This window comes from Rutilus rutilus (assembly GCF_951802725.1).
Source record: "Rutilus rutilus genome assembly, chromosome: 16".
Taxonomy (NCBI): Eukaryota; Metazoa; Chordata; class Actinopteri; order Cypriniformes; family Leuciscidae; genus Rutilus; species Rutilus rutilus.
Genome location: NC_140224.1, coordinates 11,454,791 through 11,481,292, shown reverse-complemented (window position 1 = coordinate 11,481,292; position 26,502 = coordinate 11,454,791). Strand labels below are relative to the sequence as shown.

Sequence of the window (26,502 nt, the reverse complement as noted above, 5' to 3'; positions counted from 1 at the left end):
ATCCTTAATTTTGTAATAATGCAAAACGCGTTGCGGCAGCATGCAGACATAGGCGAGACAGCTCGCGCGCCTATTGGCTGCTCTGCGGCAACTGCAGCAGCCTATCGAGCGAGGCCTGGCGTGACGCCAGACCCAATCAGGGCACTTCGCGCCCGCTGCGTCACGTCCCGCCGAAATGGGCGTGGTCTAGGCCTATAAATACCGCTCGCAGGCAGCTATTATCTGATTTTTCATCCTTCAAGCGAAGCACACGCATCGCTGGAGCCGGAGAAGAAGCCGCGCCGTCTGAGAGAGAGCACCTTCAGCGGGACGAGTCACTGAAGTCGCTGGCCGCGCCGCCTTCCTGCTGCGCTTTCCGGCGCTTATATCCTTCCCTTTATTACACTGTACTTTTGTGTGTGTGTGTCGCCGCCGCGACACACATTCTAAAAGAGCTAGCGTCTTTTTAAAGATGCCTTCCTGCGGCTCGTGCAGAGCCACACTCAGCGACGGGGACCGCCACGTGGTTTGCGTTTCCTGCCTGGGTGAGGAACATGCAGTTCTCGCGCTCACTGACGGCGGCTGCCCTCACTGCGAGCTGATGGCAATGGCGACTCTGAGGACTCGCCTAGCCTTCTTCACCGAGACTGCTCCCCCGCCCGCCGCGGCGTCGCGCCGTAAAAAGCGCCGTGCCCAGCGGGCCCCGGAACCCTCCCTCAGCCGCCAAAGCTCGCCGGTTCGCCCGCTTGCTTCCCCGGCTTCGTCAGCCTCGCTTCCTGACGGACAGCGGCCGCCGTCTGCCGCCGCTTCCGTTGACATCGTGGATGAGGAAGCCCTGCTGGGAGAGGATGATTCCTGCTCTATCCTGGCGTCAGGCAGTGAGGATTGGGCGGGCTCTGAGGACCCCGCGCCCCCTGCCCGCATGTCTTCAGGCAAGAGAGCGTCCATCGAGACGGAGCTCATGCGAGTACTCGCACAGGCCGCGGCGAGCCTCGGCCTCGAGTGGTCTTCGCCTGAGCAGCCCGCTCACAACCGGCTGGATGGATTTTTCCTGCCTGGGGAGCGCGCTTCGCCTGCGTCCAGACCGGCGCCTTTTCTTCCTGAGTTACACGAAGAAGTCGCCAAGTCCTGGAACGCCCCCTATTCGGCTAGAGTGCGTCCTGCTGTTTCTTTGGCATTCTCCGCTGTTGACGATGCCAAGAACAAAGGATACCTTTCGCTGCCGCCGGTCGAAGAGGCGATAGCGGCCCACTTATGCCCGCCCTCTGCTGGACGGCGTGCTAAGTCGGCCCTACCCTCTAAAGCTTGCCGCACGACGTCAAGCCTGCTCCGCCGCGCTTTCTCCGCCGCCGAGCAAGCTGCGTCAGCGCTGCACACCATGGCAACGCTTCAGATCTTCCAGGCCGATCTCCTCCGTAAGCTGGATGAGGAAGGGCCTGACGCGATCTGCGTGCCGGACTTAAGGAGTGCCACGGACCTCGCTCTCCGTGCTACTAAGTCTGCAGCGCAAGCCATTGGACGGAATATGGCCTCTCTCACCGTGACTGAGAGACATCTTTGGCTGACGCTCTCGGAAATGGCCGAGTCGGAGCGCACCGCGTTCCTCGACGCCCCGCTTTCCGCCACAGGCCTCTTTGGATCCTCCGTCAAGGATTTCGCGGAGAGATTCGCAGAGGTACAGAAAGCGTCACAGGCTATGAAGCACTTCCTCCCGAAGTGCTCCAGCTCTGCAGCAGGCCGTGCGAAACCGTCTGCTCAGAGCTCACAGCCACAGCCACCGTCCACTGCCTCCACTTCACAGCGCCGCCAGGCCCGAAGCGCGAGACCGCGCTCCCGTTCATCCGGTCGCCGCCCCGCTGCACGTGGCCCACGACCTAGGATTACGGTGAAGCCCGAGGCCCCGAAGTCGTCCTAGCACAGCTGGGAAAACGACGGTGTTTAAGTCCCGCTGCGGCCAGACTCACACCAAAGCTATTCGCTCGTCCAGTTCCAGCAAATGTGACTGTTCCAGTGTTTTCTGCAGCCAACAAGTCGGTTCTGTCACCCGCTTGCCTGCACACAAATGCCGTTTTCACGGCTACCCAGATAAATCCCCAAAAGAGTGTATTTTCTGGTGTCCCGGCTACGGCCGATGGTGTTTCATGTGTAGTAAGAATGCCCACTGCCCAGTGCCCATCCCTACACACAAGCACAGCCTGTCACACAGGGCTCGCGCACATAAAACCGACTCAGATCGGTTGCGCTTCAAACATGGTGAAAGTGCCCACTACCCAGTGCCCACTAACACCGCGTTGTGCATGTCTCACGGTTTCTGTAAAAACGAAACCAACGTGCACTCGCTTCACGCAAGCGAACGATGTTTTCGGTGTGATAAGTGTGCCCGCTGTCCCGCGCTCACATCCACACATAGACATGACAGTTCCCACGGGAACCGCCCAGCCCTCCCCCTCGCGGCTGACCACCGCAGAGGAGTCGAGCGCGGGCAATCTGCCCGCTGTTATCAGCGCGCCCCATGCCTCAAATGTCACGAGCGCGATGCTTGTGTTGCAGCACGCCGAAGCCTCTCCATCGCTGAGCGAGCGGAGCGCGCTTCGTATTCAACCCCTAGCTATCCATGCAGACGCATGGGCAAAGCTGCCCGGGGTTTCGAAGTGGGTGCTGAACATTATAAAAAGAGGCTATTCGCTGCAGTTTCGCCGACGCCCTCGCCGCTATGTGGCGCGCGTCGAGACCACGGTAAAAACAGAAGTAGCACATTTACTTCGAGCCGAAGTGACGAAACTATTGAGCAAAGGGGCCATAGAGCCTCTCTCTCAAGTTCAGAGCGAAGGAGGGCTATACAGCAGATACTTCCTGGTACCGAAAAAAGACGGGGGTCTCAGACCCATACTAGATCTAAGGCAACTGAACAAAGTGCTTGTGAAGCGACAGTTCAGGATGCTCACGACCAGGCAAATCCTTGTGCAGATTCGCCAAGGAGATTGGTTTGTGTCAATAGATCTGAAAGACGCGTATTTTCAAATACAGATAGCGTCACGTCACAGGCGATATTTGAGATTCGCCTTCGAGGGCCAGGCATATCAGTACACAGTCCTGCCATTCGGTTTGTCCCTGGCACCCCGTACATTTACGAAGTGCATGGACGCGGCGCTCGCACCCCTCAGAATGAGAGGCATACGAGTGCTGAACTATTTGGACGATTGGCTGATTCTAGCGCAATCTCGCGCAGTGCTCATAGAACACACGACCATTTTACTCGATCACCTCGAGGATTTGGGTCTCAGTGTCAATTGGGCGAAGAGCTCTCTGTTACCCAGTCAGAAGATATCTTTCCTGGGCACAGAATTGGACTCGCTGTCCATGATAGCGCGACTATCACCACAGCGCGCGGTAGACATTCAGCGCACAGCGAACGCGTTTCGCTGCGGCGCGTCTGTCCCGCTCAAGAAATTTCAGAAGATGCTAGGTCTCATGGCCTCAGCATCGTCAGTGCTCCAGCTGGGCCTGCTCCGCATGCGCCCGCTGCAGTTTTGGCTGAAAGCGCGAGTCCCACGCAGAGCGTGGGCATCCGGTTCGCTTCGCCTCAGGGTCAATCAGAAGTGCGTCACAGCTCTGAAACCTTGGAGAGCGAACGACTGGTACCAATTAGGTGTAAGCCTGGGGACTTCCTCGAGGGTGAAAGTGGTGTCCACGGACGCGTCCACCTCGGGATGGGGAGCGCTGCTCGAGGGCAGACCGTTCTTCGGCCAGTGGTCGGAACGGGAGAAGCTCCTGCACATAAACTGCCTCGAAATGCTGGCAGTAGACAACGCGCTGACGCGTTTTTGTCCCCAGATAAAAGGACGCCACGTCCTGGTCCGTTCGGACAACATGTCTGTGGTGTCCTACATAAATCGCCAGGGCGGCCTCAGGTCCAAGAACCTGTACAGGCTGGCAGAACGCCTCCTGGTATGGGCTCAGTGCAACCTGCGCTCGCTCAGAGCAGCGCACGTGCCAGGGCTCCTGAACATAGGACCGGACAGACTGTCCAGGAACAATGTTCCGGCAGGCGAGTGGTCTCTACACCCACAGACAGTCCAACTGCTGTGGAAGAAATTCGGCAGAGCGGAAGTAGACCTGTTTGCGTCTCAAGAAAACGCTCACTGTCAGGAATTTTTCTCAAAGAGCAGGAGCGCGCTGGCCCATGTGTGGCCCCGCCGTCCGCTCTATGCTTTTCCCCCCGTCTCTCTCCTGCCTCAGGTGATAGAACGGATCAGGGAAGAAGGATGCTCAGTACTGCTGGTGCCACCGTTCTGGAAAAACCAACCTTGGTTCCCAGTCGTGATGCAGTTAGCAAGTACTGCCCCGTGGCCAGTACCAGTGAGGAGAGACCTCCTCTCACAGGCCCACGGTTCGATCTGGCATCCTCACCCGGAACTGTGGTCCCTTCATGTCTGGGCCATCAACGGGTACATGTTGGACTCCCTGAAGGAGTATTAAACACGATCACGCAGGCTAGAGCTCCGTCTACGAGACGACTCTATTCCTCGAAATGGTCAGTGTTTTCGGGCTGGTGCACAGCCCGTGGTGTGTCACCCACAGACTGTGGTGTGGCGGAGGTGCTTTCCTTCCTACAAGAGCTGTTGGATGGGGGCAGGGCCCCCTCCACGCTCAAAGTTTATGTGGCGGCTATAGCAGCGTTCTCAGAAACAACGCTTGGTCAGTCAATAGGAAGGAACGATTTAGTCATCCGCTTCCTTAGAGGGGCTAAGAGACTGAATCCTCCCAGACCTCCCTCAGTCCCCGTATGGGACCTTTCTACGGTTCTGGAAGCCATGAAAGGTGCGCCATTTGAGCCTTTACAGTCAATCGATTTGAAACACCTGTCTTTCAAGACGGTGTTTTTGCTGGCTCTCGCTTCGGTGAAGCGCATAGGGGATCTGCACGCGCTCTCTGTGAGCGCGGCGTGCATGGAGTTTGGGCCTAATGACTCAAAAGTTATACTCAAACCTAAGCACGGTTATGTTCCGAAATCCCTCAACACACCGTTTAGGGCGCAGGTTATCTCCCTGTCAGCCCTACCGGTCCCTGATGAGGAAAGAGACGCGAGCCTCCTCTGCCCAGTCAGGGCATTACGAGCTTATGTGTCTCGCTCGTCTGGTTTCAGACAGACGGAGCAGCTCTTTGTTTCGTTTAGCGGACGTTCTAAGGGACTAGCCGCGTCGAAACAGAGCCTATCCAGATGGATAGTTGATGCTATAGCGCTGGCATACGCCTCCAAGGGCATGCAGTGCCCGTTGGGTGTCAGAGCGCACTCCACGAGAGGCATGGCCTCTTCGTGGGCCTGGTCAAGTGGGATTGCCTTGCAAGATATTTGTATGGCGGCAGGCTGGGCCTCCCCGTCTACATTTATAAGGTTTTATAACCTAGAGGTTCCCGCCCTGCAGGCCAGGCTGCTGTCGGTCTAAGTTTACCAGTATTATCTGACCTGATGCGATCAGCTCAGAATGCTGCGTCTACTGAGCACAGCTCAATGTTCGACAGTAAAAAAAGTAGCAGCACGAGATGTGCCTGGGCAAACTGTGTAAGACCCACATTCCCCCATCAGTTCAGGCCGTACCCCGCCCTGTCTGTATGATGAAATTCGCGTCTCAGCGACGCTACCATATGTGGAAGAGTGCGGCTTCGCCCCTCCCTCTTCCTGGACTCCCTGTGAGTTCCCTGAGTGATTGTGCACTATATGTACCCCGGGCTTTCGCCCTTGGGTCTTTGGTGTCAGATCTCAGCATGCACGGCGTTTTGCATTGGGTCCCCTAGCGTAAGATATCTTACGCAGTACGAGAGACCTCTCGTAAGAGAACGTACTCGGTTCTCTCTAGAAGAGGGAACGAGTACTGCGTATCTTGCCGTGCATGCACACGCTCTGGTTGCTTCGATGATGAAAAACCAGATAATAGCTGCCTGCGAGCGGTATTTATAGGCCTAGACCACGCCCATTTCGGCGGGACGTGACGCAGCGGGCGCGAAGTGCCCTGATTGGGTCTGGCGTCACGCCAGGCCTCGCTCGATAGGCTGCTGCAGTTGCCGCAGAGCAGCCAATAGGCGCGCGAGCTGTCTCGCCTATGTCTGCATGCTGCCGCAACGCGTTTTGCATTATTACAAAATTAAGGATAATTTTTGGCTTCAATATCTTGCGGAAAAAGGATTTTCCCCTAGCGTAAGATATCTTACGCAGTACTCGTTCCCTCTTCTAGAGAGAACCGAGGTTACGTTAGTAACCGAGTACGATTTGTGTGCGTGCTGATCATTCACCTTAATGCACAGAGCACTGTCACAAGATGGCCGAACGATGATGCCGGAAGTGACTGCGCCATAAGACATCTAGCGTTTATATATGATATCTATGGGCCTGTGTGTGTGTGTGTTCACTGTTCATCTCAGCCTCATTGGTCTGTCTCACTGCTCTTCAATGTCAGAATATTTGAAATGACCAATCAAATCAAAGTAGGCGGACTTTACGTTCACAGACACAGAATTTCAATTTAGACTTGACCAGGACTCGACGGTCGACGCTTCAGTTTATATGTAAGTAGCTAACAGCGTAAAAAAAAGCCCAAATGTAAATTTACAGATGATTTACAGAGAAAATTCCCGTGTTTTCGTTTCGGTTGGGATCCGTGTAAAGCAGAATGCTTGAACTGCAAAGCTGGCACGTACGTGTCAGTGTCAAATAAAGGTGCTAGCGATCTAGAAGCCCACATAAAGAAATTATAGGCTACAAGAGAACATCAGGAGGATAGATTTTTTTTTTTTTTTTTTACTGAAATAGTGTAGTAGATTTTTTATTTTAGTGGTAGATTTTTAACCTATGACCATGAAAAGAAATAGTGTCATGTAAAAGGTGTTAAAAGCTAAACCTTTTTTTTTTTATACTAGGCCTATTCTATTGTTTCGGTCCAAACATTGAATGGAAAGGATGTATTACTTTATGTATTAAAGTACAAAAACATAGTTGCAAGGTTGTGAATGCATTTGTCAAGTATTTTTTTATGCATTCACCCCAACCACGCCCCCAACCCACTAACCACGCCTCCCAGACCACGCCCCCGCCCATCAACCACGCCCCCATCCTGTTTTCTGAAAACTAAAATATGGTCACCCTAGCATAATCCAAGGTGAGTTCTGATTCTCGTAACAATCTTTCTCTCAGTTTCTTCTCGTATACCAAAAACAATCTGATCACGAATCAATGAATCTCTCAATTAATTAAAATTACAAGTTTTTGCCTTTATCTTGAGTTCTGTAAGAAAGCAATCAAAAGCCAATCCTTCAGGCTGCATTCGCGATCTGAATACATATCGTTCATACGTCTCATTCTTCTTTGACAAACAGTGAGCATCAAATTTTTCCAATACCTTCTCTAGTTTCTTCTTATCTGCCTCTTCCTCAAAAATAAAGGTGTTATAGACCTCCACGGTTTAATGGCGTCCATTGCATTCTTCTTACCCCACTCCTGGTACCATGTATTATCTCAGAGAAAACAAATAAAGAGTAAAGGATGGCTGGGGCTGGCGTCTTTATTCCACGTGGAACACACAGCATATACAAATTACAACTCTCCTTTCTTAGCAAATGCACTTAATTTTATACAATGTATAACTGCCACCTGCTGGACAAAATCATTCCTCATTACTAGTAGACTACTCATTACACGCTGCCCCTCCGACTAGAATGTCCAACAAAACGTCTGAATAATCAAAAAACGGAAAACATATTGTCTGGTATGTGTTGCTTAATGTTAAGGAGTTCGTCTCTGTTAAAACTTATAGAAGAAGAATGACTTAACACAGAACAAACAAACAAAAACAACAGAAGAATTTTAGAGCTCAGCACCGTGGCTGCATGCCATTCTCTGTGCCATCTTACATTTTAATGGAAATCAAAGCTGTGAATAAATGCTTTTAGGTGGAAACAGGAAACACTCTTGGTGTGTTTAGAGACCCAGATAGACTGTATGGCAACTGTTAGATGCATTGTCAAACCGAGCATCTTGCGCATGAGCAATGAATCTAGAATATTCCTCTCCCCTCTGGATGCAGACCACCTGGAGGTTAGTCCCCGACGTGAAGGAGAGAATCGCATCACGTTGTCTGGATTTTCTGAAATAATTGGTAAAGCAGAACCAATTGCGCTTACCTGCTTCAATGGAAATATTGTGCAAACTGGTTCTCCTGTGCCCAAAATCTGTGATGTCCACCATAAATAGGCCTGGAGTAGAGGATTTGCCAGTTTATCTTATTTCACGATTGATACATTAAAATCTCGATGGAGGAATGTGGCATCAGCAAGCTTCTCTGATTATCAAGGACAATTGACAAGTTTTGGCTGGAAGTCAAGATGCAGGAGGACACAAGTGTTTCCAGGAATTAGCGCAAAGTGCCATAAAACTTCTTGTTCTGCCTGTCTCCAATGTCGAGCGAGCATTTTCCCTGGTTTCTAAAAAAATTCTAGAGATGTTCTCTTCAGTTCTGTGAAGATTTTTTAAGACCCTATTACGCTATTAATCTGGTAGGCCTATACTATTTTGGTGTCACGTTTGATAATTAAACAAACACATAGCTGTCATATAGTGTGTGTTTGTGTGTGAGTCTGTGTTTGTGTGTGTGTGTGTGTGTGTGTGTGTGTGTGTGTGTGTCTGTATCTAAAAATCGCCTTTGGGCTAACTCATTTTCTGGGGGTTTTCTGTTATGCTTGTATTGTTCTATTGTATTAGTTATAACAGTGTGCATTCTGGGCTGTTATTTTTTATTTATTTTTTCAGACATTATCAAAGACTACTTTCTATCACAGTTTAGATTATGTTTTTTAAAATGTTGAATACTCAGCTCAGCTAACTGGTAAACAGCCTCCAACTGATCCTTAGATCTAATTCTGCCTCCCCTTAAAGTTGAACCCATTCACTGTGGTGTGCTTTTGCCTGCATTACATGAATCTCTCTTATTTTATTTTATTTTATTTTATTTTATTCTCTTTTTCTTTTCTTTTTCATTTTAGCCCACATAGACTGATGTTGTGCTCACTGTGTAGTATTGTAGTATAGTAGTATTGTAGTATAGTGTACCTAAGTATTGACAAATGGGTCCAAGCAATTAAAAAAAAATATATATGACCTTTTCAGACGAAGAGTCAGTTTGTAATGTAAGTAATGTAACAGTTTCTACCATGCTACAGTCTCTGTTTACAGTATCATATGGCATAGTGTAATGTAAAGTGCCTGTATTTGATGCAGCAGTTACCTGCCATCTCTTTTCAATTCTCATTTATTTGTATATTTAAAAAACATCAAAACACTTTGTTTGAATTTCATGATAAAATGGACTGAATTTGAAAGCTAAGACCTTGTGTCTTATCAGAAATAACAAAGCACAAAGCTCTTTGCAATTATTGGATGGAAGGGGAACTACAACTAATGTTTGGTGTAATAAAAAACTGTGGACCTGGCAACCCTGGCTTGAACTACAGGGATTGATAGGGTCAAATAGAGCCTGCTTTAACGTCATTGTTTGTTTAACTTAATACGTTATTGTCGCATTAACTTTCCCTAAATTTAACACAAGACGTTTTCTTCTCACACAGTATGTGTTGCAGTCTGACATATTTTCCCGCCCCTTTTGATTGACAGGATATATATTCTAATATCGGCCTGTTTTTTTATCAGACGATACCGATTGTTTTGACCGATACATCGGTGCATCCCTATAAACTACAATGTCTGTAATGTAAGACACCTAAGACCGTGCTACAGGGAGACGGATGGACAACTGATTGTCATTGCAGTGACAAACAACGTGTAACCATCTGTCCCCCTCAAGACCTGATTTGTTTTTTAAACACAACACCTTTGCTTCACCAATTTATGTAGATGTGTGCATCCATTGTGTCTTCAATGCACATCATTCATATCACCATGTTTATATGTTTCTTCAAAGCTGAGAAAAATAATTAATGATAATAATTATCATTGATTAACAAATAATTGGCACGTTCATGACTTTATTGGGGAAGATGCCTCTTGAAGGTAAAGGAATGGAATTAAAACAAAATGTTAAGGTAAATGTAGAGATCGAATTAAGCGAAATAAAAGGCTGTAAAATGGTATACAATTTTAACAAAAAATGTTTAATACACTTATTAGTCATTTTAAGAATAAAACAATTCATCATTCAAACACTAATTTGTAAGGGCTGACCTATATATTAATCTCTGTTCCTAAACTTAGTATTGTTTATTTTTTCTGTGTTTTTTTAATATATATATATATATATATATATATATATATATATATATATATATATATATATATATATATATATATTCCAATAATTTTGTGCTCTCCATTCTGTGGATGGGCTCATGACAGCTTCTGTCTCAATAGATGTAAATAATGTAATCCCATTTTTCCTCATTCATTCTCTTCCTACTCTCTTCTTCATCTTCCGTTTCTTTCACTCCCACATCTTTGTCTTTACATCTCACGCTTTACCTAGGAATCACAAAAAGAGGAGTTTTAATAAACAGAAGGTCAATACTGAGCAAATATTAAGCAGCACTAAATGTCATTGTGAACCTCTGTTATGTATATCGTTCACTACCTCACGATACAATATGTATCGAAATACATACATCACTACAACATATATTGCAATATATCACAAAGCCTCATATTCACATTGCAAACAATACAAAACAATTTAACACGTGCTTAAAAAAAGCTTTTATCTTAAACAAATCCCAGTTACCTTTTTATTGGACTCAACAGCCACATTCCCTTACATTACAATACATATGATTGTACTATAAACAAATGTATTAATTCACAACACTGTATCTTGAAACATATTACAAATATAATATTTGAGTTCAACATGATTTACACAAGCAAACATGTTCTTAGAACATGATTTACCCAAATAGGACATTCCTGGATCATCCTTAATGGTCCTGGAACAACATTCCTCTCAGTTAGTCAGATTTTAGGGTTATCTTTAGGGTTGACAAAATGCACATTGCATATCCACTGTGTAACATGCCATTTAACTAGTAGTTAGTTTATATTTGATGCAAGTTAGTTTATAGTGTATTTGATGTAAAATATAACTTCTCACTTAGTCAAAATTAATCAATTTCAAGATGCAGATGTTTTTGGATTGAGCTGACAATGCAATCACAGGTTGGTGCAACCTTTGAACTAGATGAAACCCTTCCCACTGAGGAAGACAAATGAAAAGTTCAGCATACATTTCACAGGTACTCCATGCATGATTAATTACAGACCAATTTAAGACCACGTTCTCTCAAAGCAACACCAACCCACACATTAAACATGCACAAGTATAGAGACACAAACATATATAAAGACAGGTACAACAGTTACGAGAGGGGTATTGGATACCTTGCTTCTGTTACTTGAAAACTGTGAGGTGGGACTGTTTAGGCTAGAAATGAATAGTATGGTTAGTGGGAAATAAATTAGAGTGTGAGAGATAAGATAAAGCATAGAAGAATGATGAGTGTGGGATCAAAAACTAGCTTTTTAGTGCAACCAAGTTGTATAGCGAAAAAAGATTGTGCAATTAATATATAATAAATTGACAAAGAAAATTTCGATTAAAGTTAAGTTAAAGGAGTAAATCATATTAAGTTTCATTCAGAAAAAAGTCAGAATAAACAGTATAAGATTGTAAGTTTGAATAGAGTATGAGAGTGAATGTAATTTTACATTTAAAATATGTTTACTTAAATGCATGTTATTTTATAATTATGTGAACATGCAGATTTACATTTGTTTGAGAACTCACCCTCTACGTAGTTACGGGCGACGAACTTCAACACCTCATCAATGAGGATAACAGGGAAAGAAAGCTTCAGTACCACCATCCACTGTTCCACGTTCAAATGAGTCAACTTGAAAACCATCTGTAATAGGAAAAGGAAGGTTGTGGCCAGTGTAGACATATAGTCAAATATAATGAACAGGACGAAATAAAGGTGAGAGACGTACAGGCAGGGGGTCCACATAGAGGATCATGAAGTGGAGGGACATGGAGAGGGTCATGGCAGAAATCAGCCAGCCATTACTCCATGGAGGCATGCGCAGAAGGGACTGATTCTCAGACAAACTAATGAGAAAGACACAGAGAGGAATACTTATTACCACCATCAATGTCAGGGTAACATTAGCTTTGTTCCAAAACCTGACAGCATTGTAATGCATCTTAGGTTCCAATAAAGGGATGGTTCAATTCTGTCATCATTTACTCACCCTCAAGTTGTTCCTAACCTGCATGAATTTGTGTCTTCTGCTGAACATATTTTGAAGAATGTCGGTAACCAAACAGCTGTGGGGCCCCATTGACTTCCATAGTATTATTTTTTTTTCTGTACTATGGAAGTTAATGGGGACCAGAAACTGTTTAGTTACTGATATTCTTCAAAATATCTTCTTTTGTGTTCATCAGAAAAAAAGATATTCATACAGGTTTGGAACAACTGAAGGGTGAGGAAATGATGGCAATTTTTGACAGAAATAAAATCCCATAATGCATTGTGGCTTGCTCTGTGAAAAGATTAATTCAAGATGCTGGACAGAGCAAGGGAAATTGAAATTACACTACATATACTTAGTTAAATACTGAAAATCGACTGCATTAGACAAAAACTGCAGTGAAGATGTAACCTGTTGAGGGCGTTGAGCATCTCAATTGTGACCAGGACAGACAGAGCCATGGTCATGGGTGCAGCAGCCTCAAACACCTCACATTCAATGCCAACGAAGTCCTCATTCTCCTCGTGGCACTGCATGAAGTGAGACTACAGCAGGAAGATAAATTAGCAGACATGAACAGATATGATAAAGAAGCTTTCTTTCCATGTTAGATTACAATAATAATTATATGATGGAGATATTGCTCACCAGCTGGTAGTAGGTGATATGAGGACCCTCATCATCATACAGAAACCAGTGGGCGGCAGCACCCACGGTGGCAGCACCCACATATCCTGAGGACAGTCAAGTCATTAGACTAACACCAAAACTCTCACCGAAAATAGGAGTAAGTAGATATTCCACAGAAATAGCAAGGATACCAACCACCAATGGCCATGTATCTAAAGAACAGCCAGCCAGAGATCAGGGCCTCTTTGGGAGAGCGGGGAGGCTTGCCCATGATCTCAAGATCAGGGGGGTTGAAGCCCAGGGCAGTGGCGGGCAGACCATCAGTCACCAAGTTCACCCAAAGCAGTTGGACTGGGATCAGAGCCTCAGGCAGACCAAGAGCAGCAGTCAGGAAAATACTAAAAGAAACGAGAAGAATGTCACATGTGAGAAGGGCTGTAAAAGGTGCAGAGAAGTTGTACTTAAGTTAATGTACGTATACCCCTAGTGAAAAGAAAACCTACACCAAAATGTATTTAAAATACTTTTATTTCATACTAAGTATACTACAAATACATTAACATATTTACTGACATATCGCTTGAGACTTACTGATATAAATATTATAAGTAAACTTTATTTGGAGTACTTCTTTATTGCACAATACACATTTCTTAATATTTAGCCTAAAATGTCTTTAAAGGGATAGTTCACTTTGAAATAAAATTTTGGTATGTTTTAGCTTACCTCAAGGGCATCCAAGATGTAGGTGTCTTTGTTTCCGCAGTAGTTTCAATTTTTATATTTTTAGGTCAAACCGTTCTTGTCTGTCAGTCATATAATGCAGGTCTATGGTCACCACCTCAAAGAGTCCAAATTAAACAATTCCTCACACAGGAATTTTTTCTCACACAAACCACTCGTTTCGTGTCTTAGGCCATCAATGTGTACTTACGATGGGGAATTGTTTAATTTGGACTTCTCTGTGTATGCTCTTTGAGGTGATGACCATAGACCTGCATTATATGACTGACAGACAAGAACGGTTTGACCTAAAAATATCAAAATTTAAACTACTGCGGAAACAAAGACACCTACATCTTGGATGCCCTTGAGGTAAGCTAAAACATACCAAAATGTAATTTCAAAGTGAACTATCCCTTTAATATCACTATTAGTATATGGATAGTATGATCTCTGTATAATATCCGTCTTTAAATGCAAAACTTAGGGTCTCTATTAAGCAGTTAAAAATGTATATTTATTTGTTGTATACTTAGCATAATTTTTTTTTTTTTTCAAATAGATTTTAGTATATTTATTTTTCACTAGGGACTATATCATTTTTTTTACTCAATTAAATGTACCTACCCACAAAAAAAATGAGTGAAAGTAAATTAAGTTTCCAGATTTTATTGTCCTTGAGGATTTCAAAGTTGAAAATTTGTAGTGTTTTTAAACTGACTTTTGAAAACAAGAGGCATAAGAGATTTGGGCATTTTAGTATTTTTGATGCAAAAACTTTTGTAAAGAAATTTGTCAAAAATGACTTTTTTCTCATTATTTTGATTATTTTACAGTAGTTTGACATTTAAATTTGTGAGTTTTAGAATAATAAAAATCAACTAATCATAAGCTGTGTTCACACTTGACTCAAGTTCATCCATCTACAGCAATGGTTATTATAAAACTCCAATTATTCGAGTTCAACGTTTGTGTATGGAAGGGATGGTTCACCCAAAAATTAACATTCTGTTATCACTTACCCTCGTCTTTCACCCTTCTCTTTAATTGCGAAATGATTTAAGTCGTGTGACGTACTTTGTTCTTTTAAGTCTGCATCAACTTGTAATGGATTAAAAAGTATTATTTTTTTACCATGTAAATGTAACTAAGTACAACTAAGTATGTTTTAACAGAACTCAAAGTAAACCGATTCCCCAAAATAATACTCAAGTATTGTAGTAAAGTACTCAAATCCACCTCTGCGTGTGAGCATACATGATAACATTAGACATGGTTTTAAAAAAGGCCAAGGATTCTTACCAGACGACCTCTCCAACATTGGAAGAAATCAGGTAACGGATGAACTGCTTCATGTTGTTGTAAATAGCTCTGCCTTCCTCAACAGCTGCCACAATAGAAGAGAAGTTGTCATCGGCGAGGACCATCTCAGAGGCTGACTTGGCAACGGCAGTGCCAGAGCCCATGGCAATGCCAATTTCTGCCTTCTTCAAGGCAGGGGCATCGTTGACACCATCACCAGTCTAGAGCAAAGATAACAACATTACTGTATCATCTTAAAGGCAGATCTCATGTGATATAGTGTTGTGGATGTTGGCTTGTAAAGTGCAAGTGTACGTATGTCTCACCATAGCAGTAATCTCATCATAACCCTGCAGGAACTCAACAATCTTAGACTTGTGGGCGGGCTCAACACGGGCAAAGCAGCATGCCCTACAGACAGCCTCACTTTGCTCAGAAACGGGCAGGTCATCAAACTCACGGCCAGTGTAAGCCTTGCCAGTTACATCCTCATCCTCGGTAAAGATGCCAATACGACGGCAGATGGCCACAGCGGTGCCCTTGTTGTCACCTGAGGGTTAACGTTTTTTTATGAATTTTTTTTTGTTATTTGGAGGAGGACAGGTTAGGTGTTGCAGCAAGATTGAAAGAGATGATTGATAAAAAAAAAAAAACATACCAGTGATCATGATAACACGAATGCCAGCAGCCTTACACAGTAGAATGGAGCTAGAAACCTCTTTACGGGGGGGATCCAGCATACCAACACAGCCAACGAAGGTCAAGTCAGTCTGAACAAGACACAGTCAAAGATTTGTAAAGTCAAAGATTTTATATAGCTTAGCCTGTTCATTTAAGCCTCATACATCATTCTTGCTGGACCACCATAGCTGGAGCATATCGCCAATTCTCATTTTTCATAAATCAGTGCTGTCGGTCACCTTTTACATTTGTATCTGAGTTTTACAAATATTTAACCAATTAAAGGTTGTGACTAAATTTGTAACTCAACTTTAGGCAAAACCTCATTGAAACAAATTGAGCTCTGTGTGAGCTTGATTTTGGAAAAAAGTTAATATTATAATGACACATTCAAGTATCTGTCCATATTTAAAGCCATAATACAAACTCTGATGACATGCTGTTCAGTTATTTAAAAAAAAAAAAAAAAAATCCCTAAAAAGTAACCGTTTTGGCCATAGGTTGGCAGCCTGCTTAGCTAGTTTTGATGTTCACCTCATAGTCCACAAATTTAGTAGAATCCTCAAGGACCATTTCCTCAACTTTCAGGGGAGTGTCCCTGGTGGCCAGTGCCAGGCAACGCAGAGTGTCACGGCCAGTACCCCATTCCTTGATGGTAGCCAAGATCTTCTCCTTTACACTTCCAGTCAGGGGAACGCGAGTAGCACCAACACGTACATAGGTACACCTGTCAATCACACCCTCTGGAGCACCCTAAAAAAAGAGGATTCAGAAGATGTCTATTATTAGGAGAAAATCAATTTTTATCAATATTTTGTGACAATTTACTTTTTAAAATCCTTACAAAAAAATTAAATAAAAAATGGTAGGCTACTGTGATGTACTAGATTAGCAATACCAAGGTACTTTCATTTATATACACCACTGTACCATATCATATACCATGGTATTTGCAAGGGACTTCCTAGAAACCATGACATTTTTTTTTAGACAGACACATGATGGTGAAATAGTATACCTTCACAAACATTTTGCAGCCTGCATCTCCTTTGGAAGGTGTACAGTACACAGACATAGATTTCCTGTCACGGGAGAACTCCAGAGTGAAGTTCTTCTTCATTAGCTGCTTAATAATCTGCACAAGATGAAAATGGAAACAGATTTGAGTTACATAACAATCAGCTCCAAGCTACATTACTGATGTTTTAGGAAGGTACACCTCTACTTACACTACAGCAAGCATTTGCTCTCTCAACCTTGGACAGGTTGTTGACGCTGGACTTGAAAACATTCATCTTCTCAACCAAGCAGCACAAAGCAGTTTCAGTGGCCTCACCGACCTTCTCAAAGATCTTCTTGGACTGTAACACAAAGGAAGATTACAGGGTTTTTTTTGGGACAAAAATAAATAAGAGAATGGAGGAATGAAGTATAAAAGAGTAAGTGTCTCTCACCTCATTGTAGTCAAGGGAGGAATCGTTACACAGGGCACAAATGGTGGCCAACTCAACTAAACCGTCAATCTGACTGCAGTCAACACGAGCACCCCCTTTTGTGCTGAGAACAAGATGCCACTCATATTACATTTATGACTTCAACTTGTTGATAGCCTGATAATAAAAAGGAGCATTTTAGGGGAAGTTTTTAATTGTGTACTTACACCTCACCCTCGGGTGTGTACTTGGAGCCAGAGATATCAAAGCAGTTAAGATCAACGTGATCACCCTCAATTCTATCAATGATGAACATCTGTAATGATAAACAATTTCATCTTAGTCTGAAAGTAATAATATGTCCATATTAATATAAATGTATACATGTGAAGACTTATACTTTATGTTCAAAGGTTAAGTGTGTAATTTCTGCACCAATTGCAACACCCAACGAAAATGCAAAAATAATGTGCTTTAGAAAAAGGTTTCCAAACACACCTATTTCTAGGTGTCTAGGTCCTATTTCCAAACACACCTATTTCTTTTTCCATTGCTCAAAATATAGGAATACCATCCACAAACTCTTAACACTTGGTTGGCAAATCAGACTGCTTAAATGTGTAAATGTTATCTTAGCTATGTTTTGAAAGTGAATTGTGGAAGTTAGCCTACTAATGACAGATTAAAGGCAAGGTATACGATTTTTTCCAGAAAAATGTTTTTGTTACCGTATGTTGGTTGAAAGTCTCTTCATATCCTGTAAGCAATCATTTAGTAAAATGGTCTAAATATATTTCTATAAATATATATCTTCTGTGGAAGGCGTAGGACCATAAAATGTTCGTTCTATACAATGTCCTGCCTGCCTGTCAATGTATGTATTTGCATTCCGCTGTGCACCCTGTTTGCTCAGACATTACACATCATCAGCGTGTTTCATGCTATGGTTGTAGACAGAGACAGCCATAGAGTAACACAAACTAACAGCAGACGCCTTTTACAGTTCCTGCTGTACCAAACAACAAGCTTATGCTGCATTCATGCCATTACTACCGTAAATTAAGAGATGGCAACCCGTGACATTCTACTGGGAGCTGTTCACATTCTCAGAATGTGTTTCAATGGCAACACTATCAATCCCGAAATGAGCAGGTCAGTGCTCTTTGAGTTGTTTATGTTCATTATCATTGTAATGTTATGTGATTTGAGACGTGAGGTAGTTTAATGCTGTTTCCCGTGACACTTTGCAGACTCTGCTACAGCTGTGTGTGCGTTTTGCGTTCATGTGTTTTAGAGGATGCGTGGCTTTGGACAGCGTACTGAAGGTAGGGTGGGACCTTATGCTTTCAAAGCTAGCTCGATATTGTTAGCCACTCCGAAATTGCCTACCCTACCTTTAAATTGTGACAAGATTTCATTTTTCAACACTGGAAAAGTTACACACTTCACCTTTAAGACTACAGTATATCAGTATTAGCAATAGCTTCATTATTTCTTAGTGGATGCGTGTACATGCAACACCTACTTTGGTCACACACATCTGATTGGTGGTCAGGGTGCCAGTCTTGTCAGAGCAGATGACAGAGGTACAGCCCAGGGTCTCCACAGAGGGCAGTGAACGGACAATGGCGTTTTTCTTGGCCATACGTCTGGTACCAAGAGCCAGGCAGGTAGTGATGACAGCAGGCAAACCTGACAAGAGGATAGGAGTTTATGGATGGATTAATGTCTGTCAATAATATTGATACTCTTGATAGATTTAGATAGTAACTATGCTTCATGTAAAGTATAGACTAAAGGACAAGGTTTTAGCCCACTTGTGGGCATAGTGGGTATTACATAATAAACCTTAGGAAAAAAGAAACTTTGAGATATGTGTTGCAAGTGTTATCATGCTCACCCTCAGGGATTGCAGCCACAGCCAGAGCAACAGCGATCTTGAAGTAGTAGACAGCACCACGGATCCAGGATCCACCATGGACGGGGTCATTGAAGTGACCGATGTTGATCATCCAGACAGCAACGCAGATCAGAGAGATAACCTTAGAGAGCTGCTCACCAAACTCATCCAGTTTCTGCTGCAGAGGGGTCTTCTCCTGCTCTGTGGCAGCCATCTGGTCACGGATTTTACCAATCTCAGTGGCTACACCAGTAGCGACAGCGACTCCAATAGCCTTGCCAGCAGCAATGTTTGTGCCCTATAGGTGGGAGAGGAAACTAATGATTTACCCAAATAGTATTTTTTCCTGAATCAAATTCTTGTTCTTTTGATTGTTAAGATATTGAGATTAGGCTGGTGTGTTGGGGTTTGAACAGCTTTCTTATCTACTTAACCTTCCAAAAGCACATCCTACTGGGCGAAATCACGGTCACCAGGTTGGGTTACGGTTAGGGTTATAATTGAGAGGAACTTTGTTCAAGAACCTTGTGTATATGGAGGAATGTAGCTAATTGGAGAAGTAGAAAACTAATCTGTATAGTTGGAGGATTGTATTGATGAAAACTCACAGAGAAAAGCATGTTCTTTTTGTCCTGATTGACGGCTCTAAGGTCGGGGACAACATCGGTGTGCTTGATCACACTGACAGACTCACCTGTGCAAAAAGATAACCACATTTACGTTTACATACAAATACAAATACAATAAAATATAACCTCAAAATTACAACCTTCCAAAAAAGGTTTATCCCAAAAAAGCTACGTAATCATGGGGATCATCTTCCTATGATGAATATTTGAGTTACAGCAGAATTTTGGTCACCAATTGTCCCGCTGTGTTGAGGGAGCCCTGAGAGAAGGTTCACATATAATGATCTCAATGTAACTACAGATGTGAGAACATTTTTGTTCTCAATACACTGGAAAACAGAGGGATGCAGAGCAGCACAGCTGCTTCTAAAGTAGCCTACAGCTGCTTTACAAATTATTTTCCATTCAAAAGAAACCTGTCATGTTTGTAGTGGTTATATAGTTTTAATGTTCTGACAATTTTGACACCAGTGGGCTAAATTTCACAATCACAGCTAGGACCCCACAAGCTAAAAGCACTAACCAGTAAGGATGGACTGGTCAACGCGAAGGGTGGTGGATCGGATAGAAGTAAGCCTGATGTCAGCAGGAACTTTATCACCAACTAGGGAAAAGGAAAGAGAGAGTATTCAGTATGGAAAATCGTGGTGATTCATGCAAAAAAAAGAGCCTGAACCAAAAATCTGACCTACAGGATACTTGAAATTACTAAACATATATGATGTGAATATATAGCCATGGATCACAAAGATTATGCTACCTCAAACTATAAATGTAATACTGTGAGTAGTTCTTTACTACACACTATGTAGCCATATACTATTTCACACCTTGTTGCTTATGTTAATCAAACTTGCCTTGCAGGGTTTGTAGTGTGCAAACCAGGTAATACAATTTATATCCAAGATTGAGCATAATTTTACAGTAGTACCTTTCTACCATTAAACTTTTCCTTCAGGAGCCAAGATAGACTGACATCAATCAATCTCATCTGGCCTGGCTGTCTCACTTCTGCATATACCTCAACACTCAAAATAATAATTTCAAATCCTTTTGGTGTAATACAGATACTGGATAATGGGTCAACAGGGGATTCTATACGTTCAGAAAATATGCAAACTGTGCACAGTATATTCCAAACTAAAGATTGAACGACATAAAGGAGTCTTACCAGACACCTCCACAATGTCACCAGGGACAATCTCTCTGGCCTTGATCCTCTGGACGCTCTTTCTGTCGGTGCGGTAGACCTTACCGATCTCAGGTTCATACTCCTTCAGAGCCTCAATGGCACTCTCAGCATTACGCTCCTGTATGACAGACAATACATTTGCTTGGTGAGCATACAGATGCCTATGTGTTATGCATTCACTTCATTTACTTTGTGAAATCAATAATCTACTTATATCTGCTTCTGTGATTAAGTAACTGTGTGCATTTGGTGCATTACCTGCCACACACCGACAATGGCATTGGCAATGAGAATAAGCAAAATGACAAAAGGCTCAACAAAGGCAGTCACAGTCTCTTCACCCTCCTCAAACCAGGCCAGTACCTAAAAAACACACAAATACAGACATAAGAGATCAGCACAAGATACATATTGCTCTTGATTTCCATTTAGGGTTTATATTTCCATCTCTTACAGCAGACAGTGTTAAGACTGCACATCTTGGTGGTATCTACTGAATATTTTGATATTCATGTATATGTATGTGTATGTGTATATATGTATGTGTATATATGTATGTGTATGTGTATATGTATGTATGTATGTATATATAAATATGTATGCATATATATGTATATATATACACTGCTCAAAAAAATAAAGGGAACACTTAAACAACACAATGTAACTCCAAGTCAATCACACTTCTGTGAAATCAAACTGTCCACTTAGGAAGCAACACTGATTGACAATCAATTTCACATGCTGTTGTGCAAATGGAATAGACAACAGGTGGAAATTGTAGGCAATTAGCAAGACACCCCCAATAAAGGAGTGGTTCTGCAGGTGGTGACCACTGACCACTTCTCAGATATGCTTCCTGGCTGATGTTTTGGTCACTTTTGAATGCTGGTGGTGCTTTCACTCTAGTGGTAGCATGAGACGGAGTCTACAACCCACACAAGTGGCTCAGGTAGTGCAGCTCATCCAGGATGGCACATCAATGCGAGCTGTGGCAAGAAGGTTTGCTGTGTCTGTCAGCGTAGTGTCCAGAGCATGGAGGTGCTACCAGGAGACAGGCCAGTACATCAGGAGATGTGGAGGAGGCTGTAGGAGGGCAACAACCCAGCCGCAGGACTGCAACCTCCACCTTTGTGCAAGGAGGAGCACTGCCAGAGCCCTGCAAAATGACCTCCAGCAGGCCACAAATGTGCATGTGTCTGCTCAAACGGTCAGAAACAGACTCCATGAGGGTGGTATGAGGGCCCGACGTCCACAGGTGGGGGTTGTGCTTACAGCCCAACACCGTGCAGGACGTTTGGCATTTGCCAGAGAACACCAAGATTGGCAAATTCACCACTGGCGCCCTGTGCTCTTCACAGATGAAAGCAGGTTCAAAAGTAACCAAAACATCAGCCAGGAAGCATAGGAACTGAAAAGTGGTCTGGTCACCACCTGCAGAACCACTCCTTTATTGGGGGTGTCTTGCTAATTGCCTATAATTTCTACCTGTTGTCTATTCCATTTGCACAACAGCATGTGAAATTGATTGTCAATCAGTGTTGCTTCCTAAGTGGACAGTTTGATTTCACAGAAGTGTGATTGACTTGGAGTTACATTGTGTTGTTTAAGTTTTCCCTTTAATATATATATATATATTAGTTAGAACTCTAATAAGATTATTATATCATCAATGGAATATATTGAAATAACTTTTAATTAAAATATTTTCAGAATGCACTTGACTAATGTAGTTTTTCAAAGTATTGTCATACTCGGTAGGGTTTTCTATGGGAAGGAAGACAGTAATCTGGAGTAAAATCTGGTGTCAAAGTAGTTGGCTACAATTTCTAGGCAATTACTCCATTAATATGAAGGTTTCAGAGAAAATAAAAAAGACATTTCCCACCTTTGTATAAACTCTTGATTTATTGACCAGTGGAAGGCTTAGAGGCTCACTAGGCCAATCCTAAATATTATTTATGAATATGGGAAATACTATTCTTACATCATGATGCTATTGGTAAGGTTGCTTAACAGGCCTGCAGTTATATCTCCTCTCCCTTTACTTTCTCTCATGCATCTCTCCTGACCTTTTCAAAGGATAGAGTTTCTGTCTTCAACTTGAGTCCTGCTTAAAATAAACCCCTTCGCCCTCTCACACATCTTCTGAGCACCTCAATATTTTCCTTCTAAGGCCATTCGAACAGCTGGTTGAGGCGCAGTGTGGTGGGGGTTGGACATTAATACCCCCCATGTTCACCTTTAACCTCCTAATAACCGCTGAAACTTACAAACATCCAGTCTTTCCTGCTTAGAAAACTATGGGATAAATAACATCACCCGTATGGCTTCCTGACACAATAAATTAAGATCAATCAACTCAACAGGAAACTATTTGATGCTACATTGCAATATGTAATACTGCTATCATATCTTAAGGCTGATGCTTTACTGTTCACACTACTATGTAGACCTTTACAAATAACCTTTGCGCTAAATAAAAGGGCAAACTACCAAGTGTACCTTGTTGCATAACACCATAAATGGCCGTGGTGTGTGTTACAGCATTAAGTGCAGTAAGGCAACCTACACTATGTTACAACAGCTGTTTACACGACACACCACTCAAATTGAAAGGGTATGTTTAAAAGTGTGTGTCATGCTATATCTATATGCTGACAGATCTGGTTAAATCCCATGAAACAAAGTGTTTGATATGTTTTGTATGTACATCACTATGACACCATACTCATTTATGTCTTTGTTGGGTCTCGACTTAACTATTTTGTTCTAATATATATATATATATATATATATATATATATATATATATATATATATATGTATATACGAGTCATATTCAACCTTTTTGTGTGTGTAATGTTCTCTTTCAAAAAAAATTTTTTTGGGACCAAAGAGACACTAATATATGGTAATAATAATTTTTTTGTTGGTGAGATGTGGTGAGATTGTTGGCTCTGTGGCTGCTGATTTGTTTGCAGTCTTTTTTGAATTATTCACTTTTAAGTAACTTACGAAAGAGATGCAGGCAGCAAGCAGCAAAATTCTGACCAACAGATCTTCAAACTGCTCAACGATCAACTCCCAGATGGATTTTCCTAAAAGGAACAGAAATATAGTTCAGTCGTTACTTAGTAGATTTTGAGATTCTATTGATGACTAGTTAATATGAACTCGGTTCATTTCTAATGTTGTTACTTTATTAGCAATATGTTTGTACATACCCTCCTCAGCTGGCAGCTCTGCGAAACAAAGTAGACAGAGAAGAAAGAAAAAAAATTAAAACAAATAATTGACCAGAAATCAAGACAACATTTACTCTGGCCAATCTTTCACTGTATCCCAGAAGAGCTATTATGGCATAACCATTTCTAATTGATTTCATTTGAAAATTATTATAAAAAAGGAACCTGAGGCATTTCAATCATTTTGCAGACGACATACAAGTATTAGTATGTTCACACTGGAACAGCTTTTGGACATGAAATAAACACATATTTCAACAGTTTGAAAGCAATGCTGACATTCAGTCCCAGCTTCAGTATTCATGTGTATTCAAATATATTTGAATACATATATGAGAAATGTTTGAATGTTTAAATAATTAAGATATAAATCCCCACTAAAGCTTAAATTCAATTTAAATTAAGTTTTAATTATATGCAAATATCAACAATAATAATATTATTATATATAACAGCCTAAATAGAAATACACCCCTGAACAGTAATGTGAAACCTGCTTTCCAACATTTGGAATCATTATATTTGAAATGTAATGTGCATGCTAGGGCCTCTCTGTACAAGTGGTTATGTTTTTAAGTCATGACTTTGTAATACCAGTAACATATCTGATCTCTCAGGCCAACTTCCCTTCCCCCATCTGCCTGAAATACTGCTAATCTAATAAGACCTCTCAAATATCCAAGCAAGGCCGTTGTGCCATCACCTGTCTTTCTTCCCTTCTCCTCTTCTGCCAAAGTCTATTTTCAATCCCAGCTTCTCAGTTTCTGTGCCACAACCTGTTTGTGTTCCTTTAAATGCCACTGAAGAGTCTGAACATTTCAGAATATACTAAACCATCCATTATCAAGGTTATCTATCTATGCAATTGTATATAAACAAAACATTTCCCACTATTTAAAAATTTAACCCAAAAGCTCTGTTGTACTAACTGTATGTGACTATCTGTGTGCCTTCCTAAAAATAAATGCTTCCATCATTTAAAGTGTTTGGTTGTCTTTATATTAAACCCTGCATGCATCTTCAAGACATCTCAATGATCTCACCATTGTAGCCGAACTTATCCAGGTTCTTCTTGACCTGATCAGGGGTAAGCCCGGTGGTCTCATTAACCGCAAAGTAGGCCAGACATTCAGCCGTGGCCTTGGCGTAGGCGTCCTCCATCCTGTCAGGGGTGAAGGATCTTTACGAATAGCAAAAGCTTAGTTAAACAGGTCTATCCGTGCTTTTTAGTCTTTATTGCTCTTGTTACTCGCTGTACTACAAAATCTGCCCCCCGTTACTTGGACCCCCTCCGTACAGGAGTGATGGACTGACAGAAAGAGCGATTAAATTCACACATGTGCACTGTTTTATACTGCTGCCAACTGCCCTATTGGTCAAAGTTGCCCATCGCCACACCCCAAAATTCCAGTCAGTTGCGTATGGCTTTGCAGGACTGAGTTATAGACTAGGGGTTGAACGTCTTCGGCGTCTCAGACTTGAAGATGTGGGGGGTTATTTGGTGGGCAAGGAGCATGAGGGGTTAGCATATGTAGGGGGTAGCACTGAAATGAAAAGTTGATCTGTTTTTGGAACATGCATGGTCAGTGGAATAAGGAGAGTGGAGAAGGTGAGAGAGTTAGAGTGAGTGATGGGCCAAATGGCCTCTGATAGGAGGGGGTTGTTAGAGGAGTGCTGGAGGGTTAATTTGGTACAAGCATTAGAGGAGTGTTGTAACATGGGAGGCTTAAATAAGAGAGTGTCACAATGAACACACACTGATTTGGCATGAACAAGAACACCATCATTTCCTATGATCCTTTTTAGATCTATCTCAGCATTAAGATCCAATTCGAAACTAAAATCAAGCAGTCCATCAACAGGTATTTAGCCAAGTGTTCATGACTTAACATAAACACACTCTCTTAATCATATGTATGTCATTTCCATCACTCTCATGGCAATTATTAACTATTTTTGTATCTGCATTGACCCCACATAGACCCCAGAGACAATTAGGTTTAGGGGTGGACCTTCGTTCTTACTTTTTGAATTACATCGTATACATCATTCATATGAAATCACCACCTTTTCTCACAAGATTGGGTTGGTCATGGCATTATGGTTGGCTGCACTTCATTTTACAGTCATAAAAAGTACAGTCCTTGTTTTAGTTTTTTTTCAAAGGAAGAAAATTAAATAATTTAGAGGTTGAAAGTTCTCAAAGGTCTCTAATTTAGTAAGCACAGTGTCTTCTACAGAATTGTTTTCAGACCCGGTCAAGAGGGGCATCACTGAAATTAATGAGAACCTCAGTAGAAGTGGGGCCCCTGTCACATTGGTCACTCAATACAATTTTCAACAGACTCATAAGAATTTGTTTGGTGTGATGCCCCTGCCTTGTTAATTTTTGATTGAAACACATATCATGAAAAGGACTACAAGGTACTGATGGAGAAATTCTGCATGGAATTTAGTTTTACCAGGACATTCAATCAATTC

The 26,502-nt window shown here is 42.4% G+C and overlaps 1 protein-coding gene across 2 annotated transcripts; it reads right to left on the bottom strand.

The window, feature by feature from the left end:
* Window positions 1-10,304: 10,304 nt before the first annotated feature.
* atp2a1l (ATPase sarcoplasmic/endoplasmic reticulum Ca2+ transporting 1, like) lies at window positions 10,305-25,367 on the bottom strand. Of its 2 annotated transcripts, XM_084435086.1 has the most exons (24): window positions 25,065-25,367; window positions 24,001-24,018; window positions 23,792-23,874; window positions 21,032-21,136; window positions 20,753-20,891; window positions 20,105-20,185; window positions 19,561-19,646; window positions 18,953-19,250; window positions 18,578-18,744; window positions 17,280-17,368; window positions 17,074-17,176; window positions 16,849-16,980; window positions 16,638-16,754; window positions 16,154-16,372; window positions 15,597-15,708; window positions 15,265-15,488; window positions 14,939-15,159; window positions 13,109-13,311; window positions 12,932-13,017; window positions 12,695-12,828; window positions 12,020-12,137; window positions 11,817-11,934; window positions 11,411-11,453; window positions 10,305-10,501 (listed from the first exon to the last, which is right to left on the bottom strand). In XM_084435086.1, the coding sequence occupies exons 1-23, from the start codon at window positions 25,180-25,182 to the stop codon at window positions 11,449-11,451; spliced, it is 2,976 nt and encodes a 991-aa protein (XP_084291212.1). In that variant the 5' UTR covers window positions 25,183-25,367; the 3' UTR covers window positions 10,305-10,501; window positions 11,411-11,448. The 2 variants fall into 2 exon arrangements, with proteins under 2 accessions (XP_084291212.1, XP_084291211.1); XM_084435085.1 differs by lacking the exon at window positions 11,411-11,453.
* Between the last annotated feature and the right edge of the window lie 1,135 nt (window positions 25,368-26,502).

Coding starts and splice junctions, on each gene's coding strand:
- atp2a1l (XM_084435085.1), bottom strand. CDS start 25,182: ATGGAGGACGCCTACGCCAAGGCCACGGCTGAATGTCTGGCCTACTTT. Junction 19,251..19,560: donor AAAAGAACATGCTTTTCTCT/GTGAGTTTTCAT, acceptor TCCCACCTATAG/GGCACAAACATTGCTGCTGG. Junction 15,709..16,153: donor CTAAATTTGTGGACTATGAG/GTGAACATCAAA, acceptor TGTCTTGTTCAG/ACTGACTTGACCTTCGTTGG.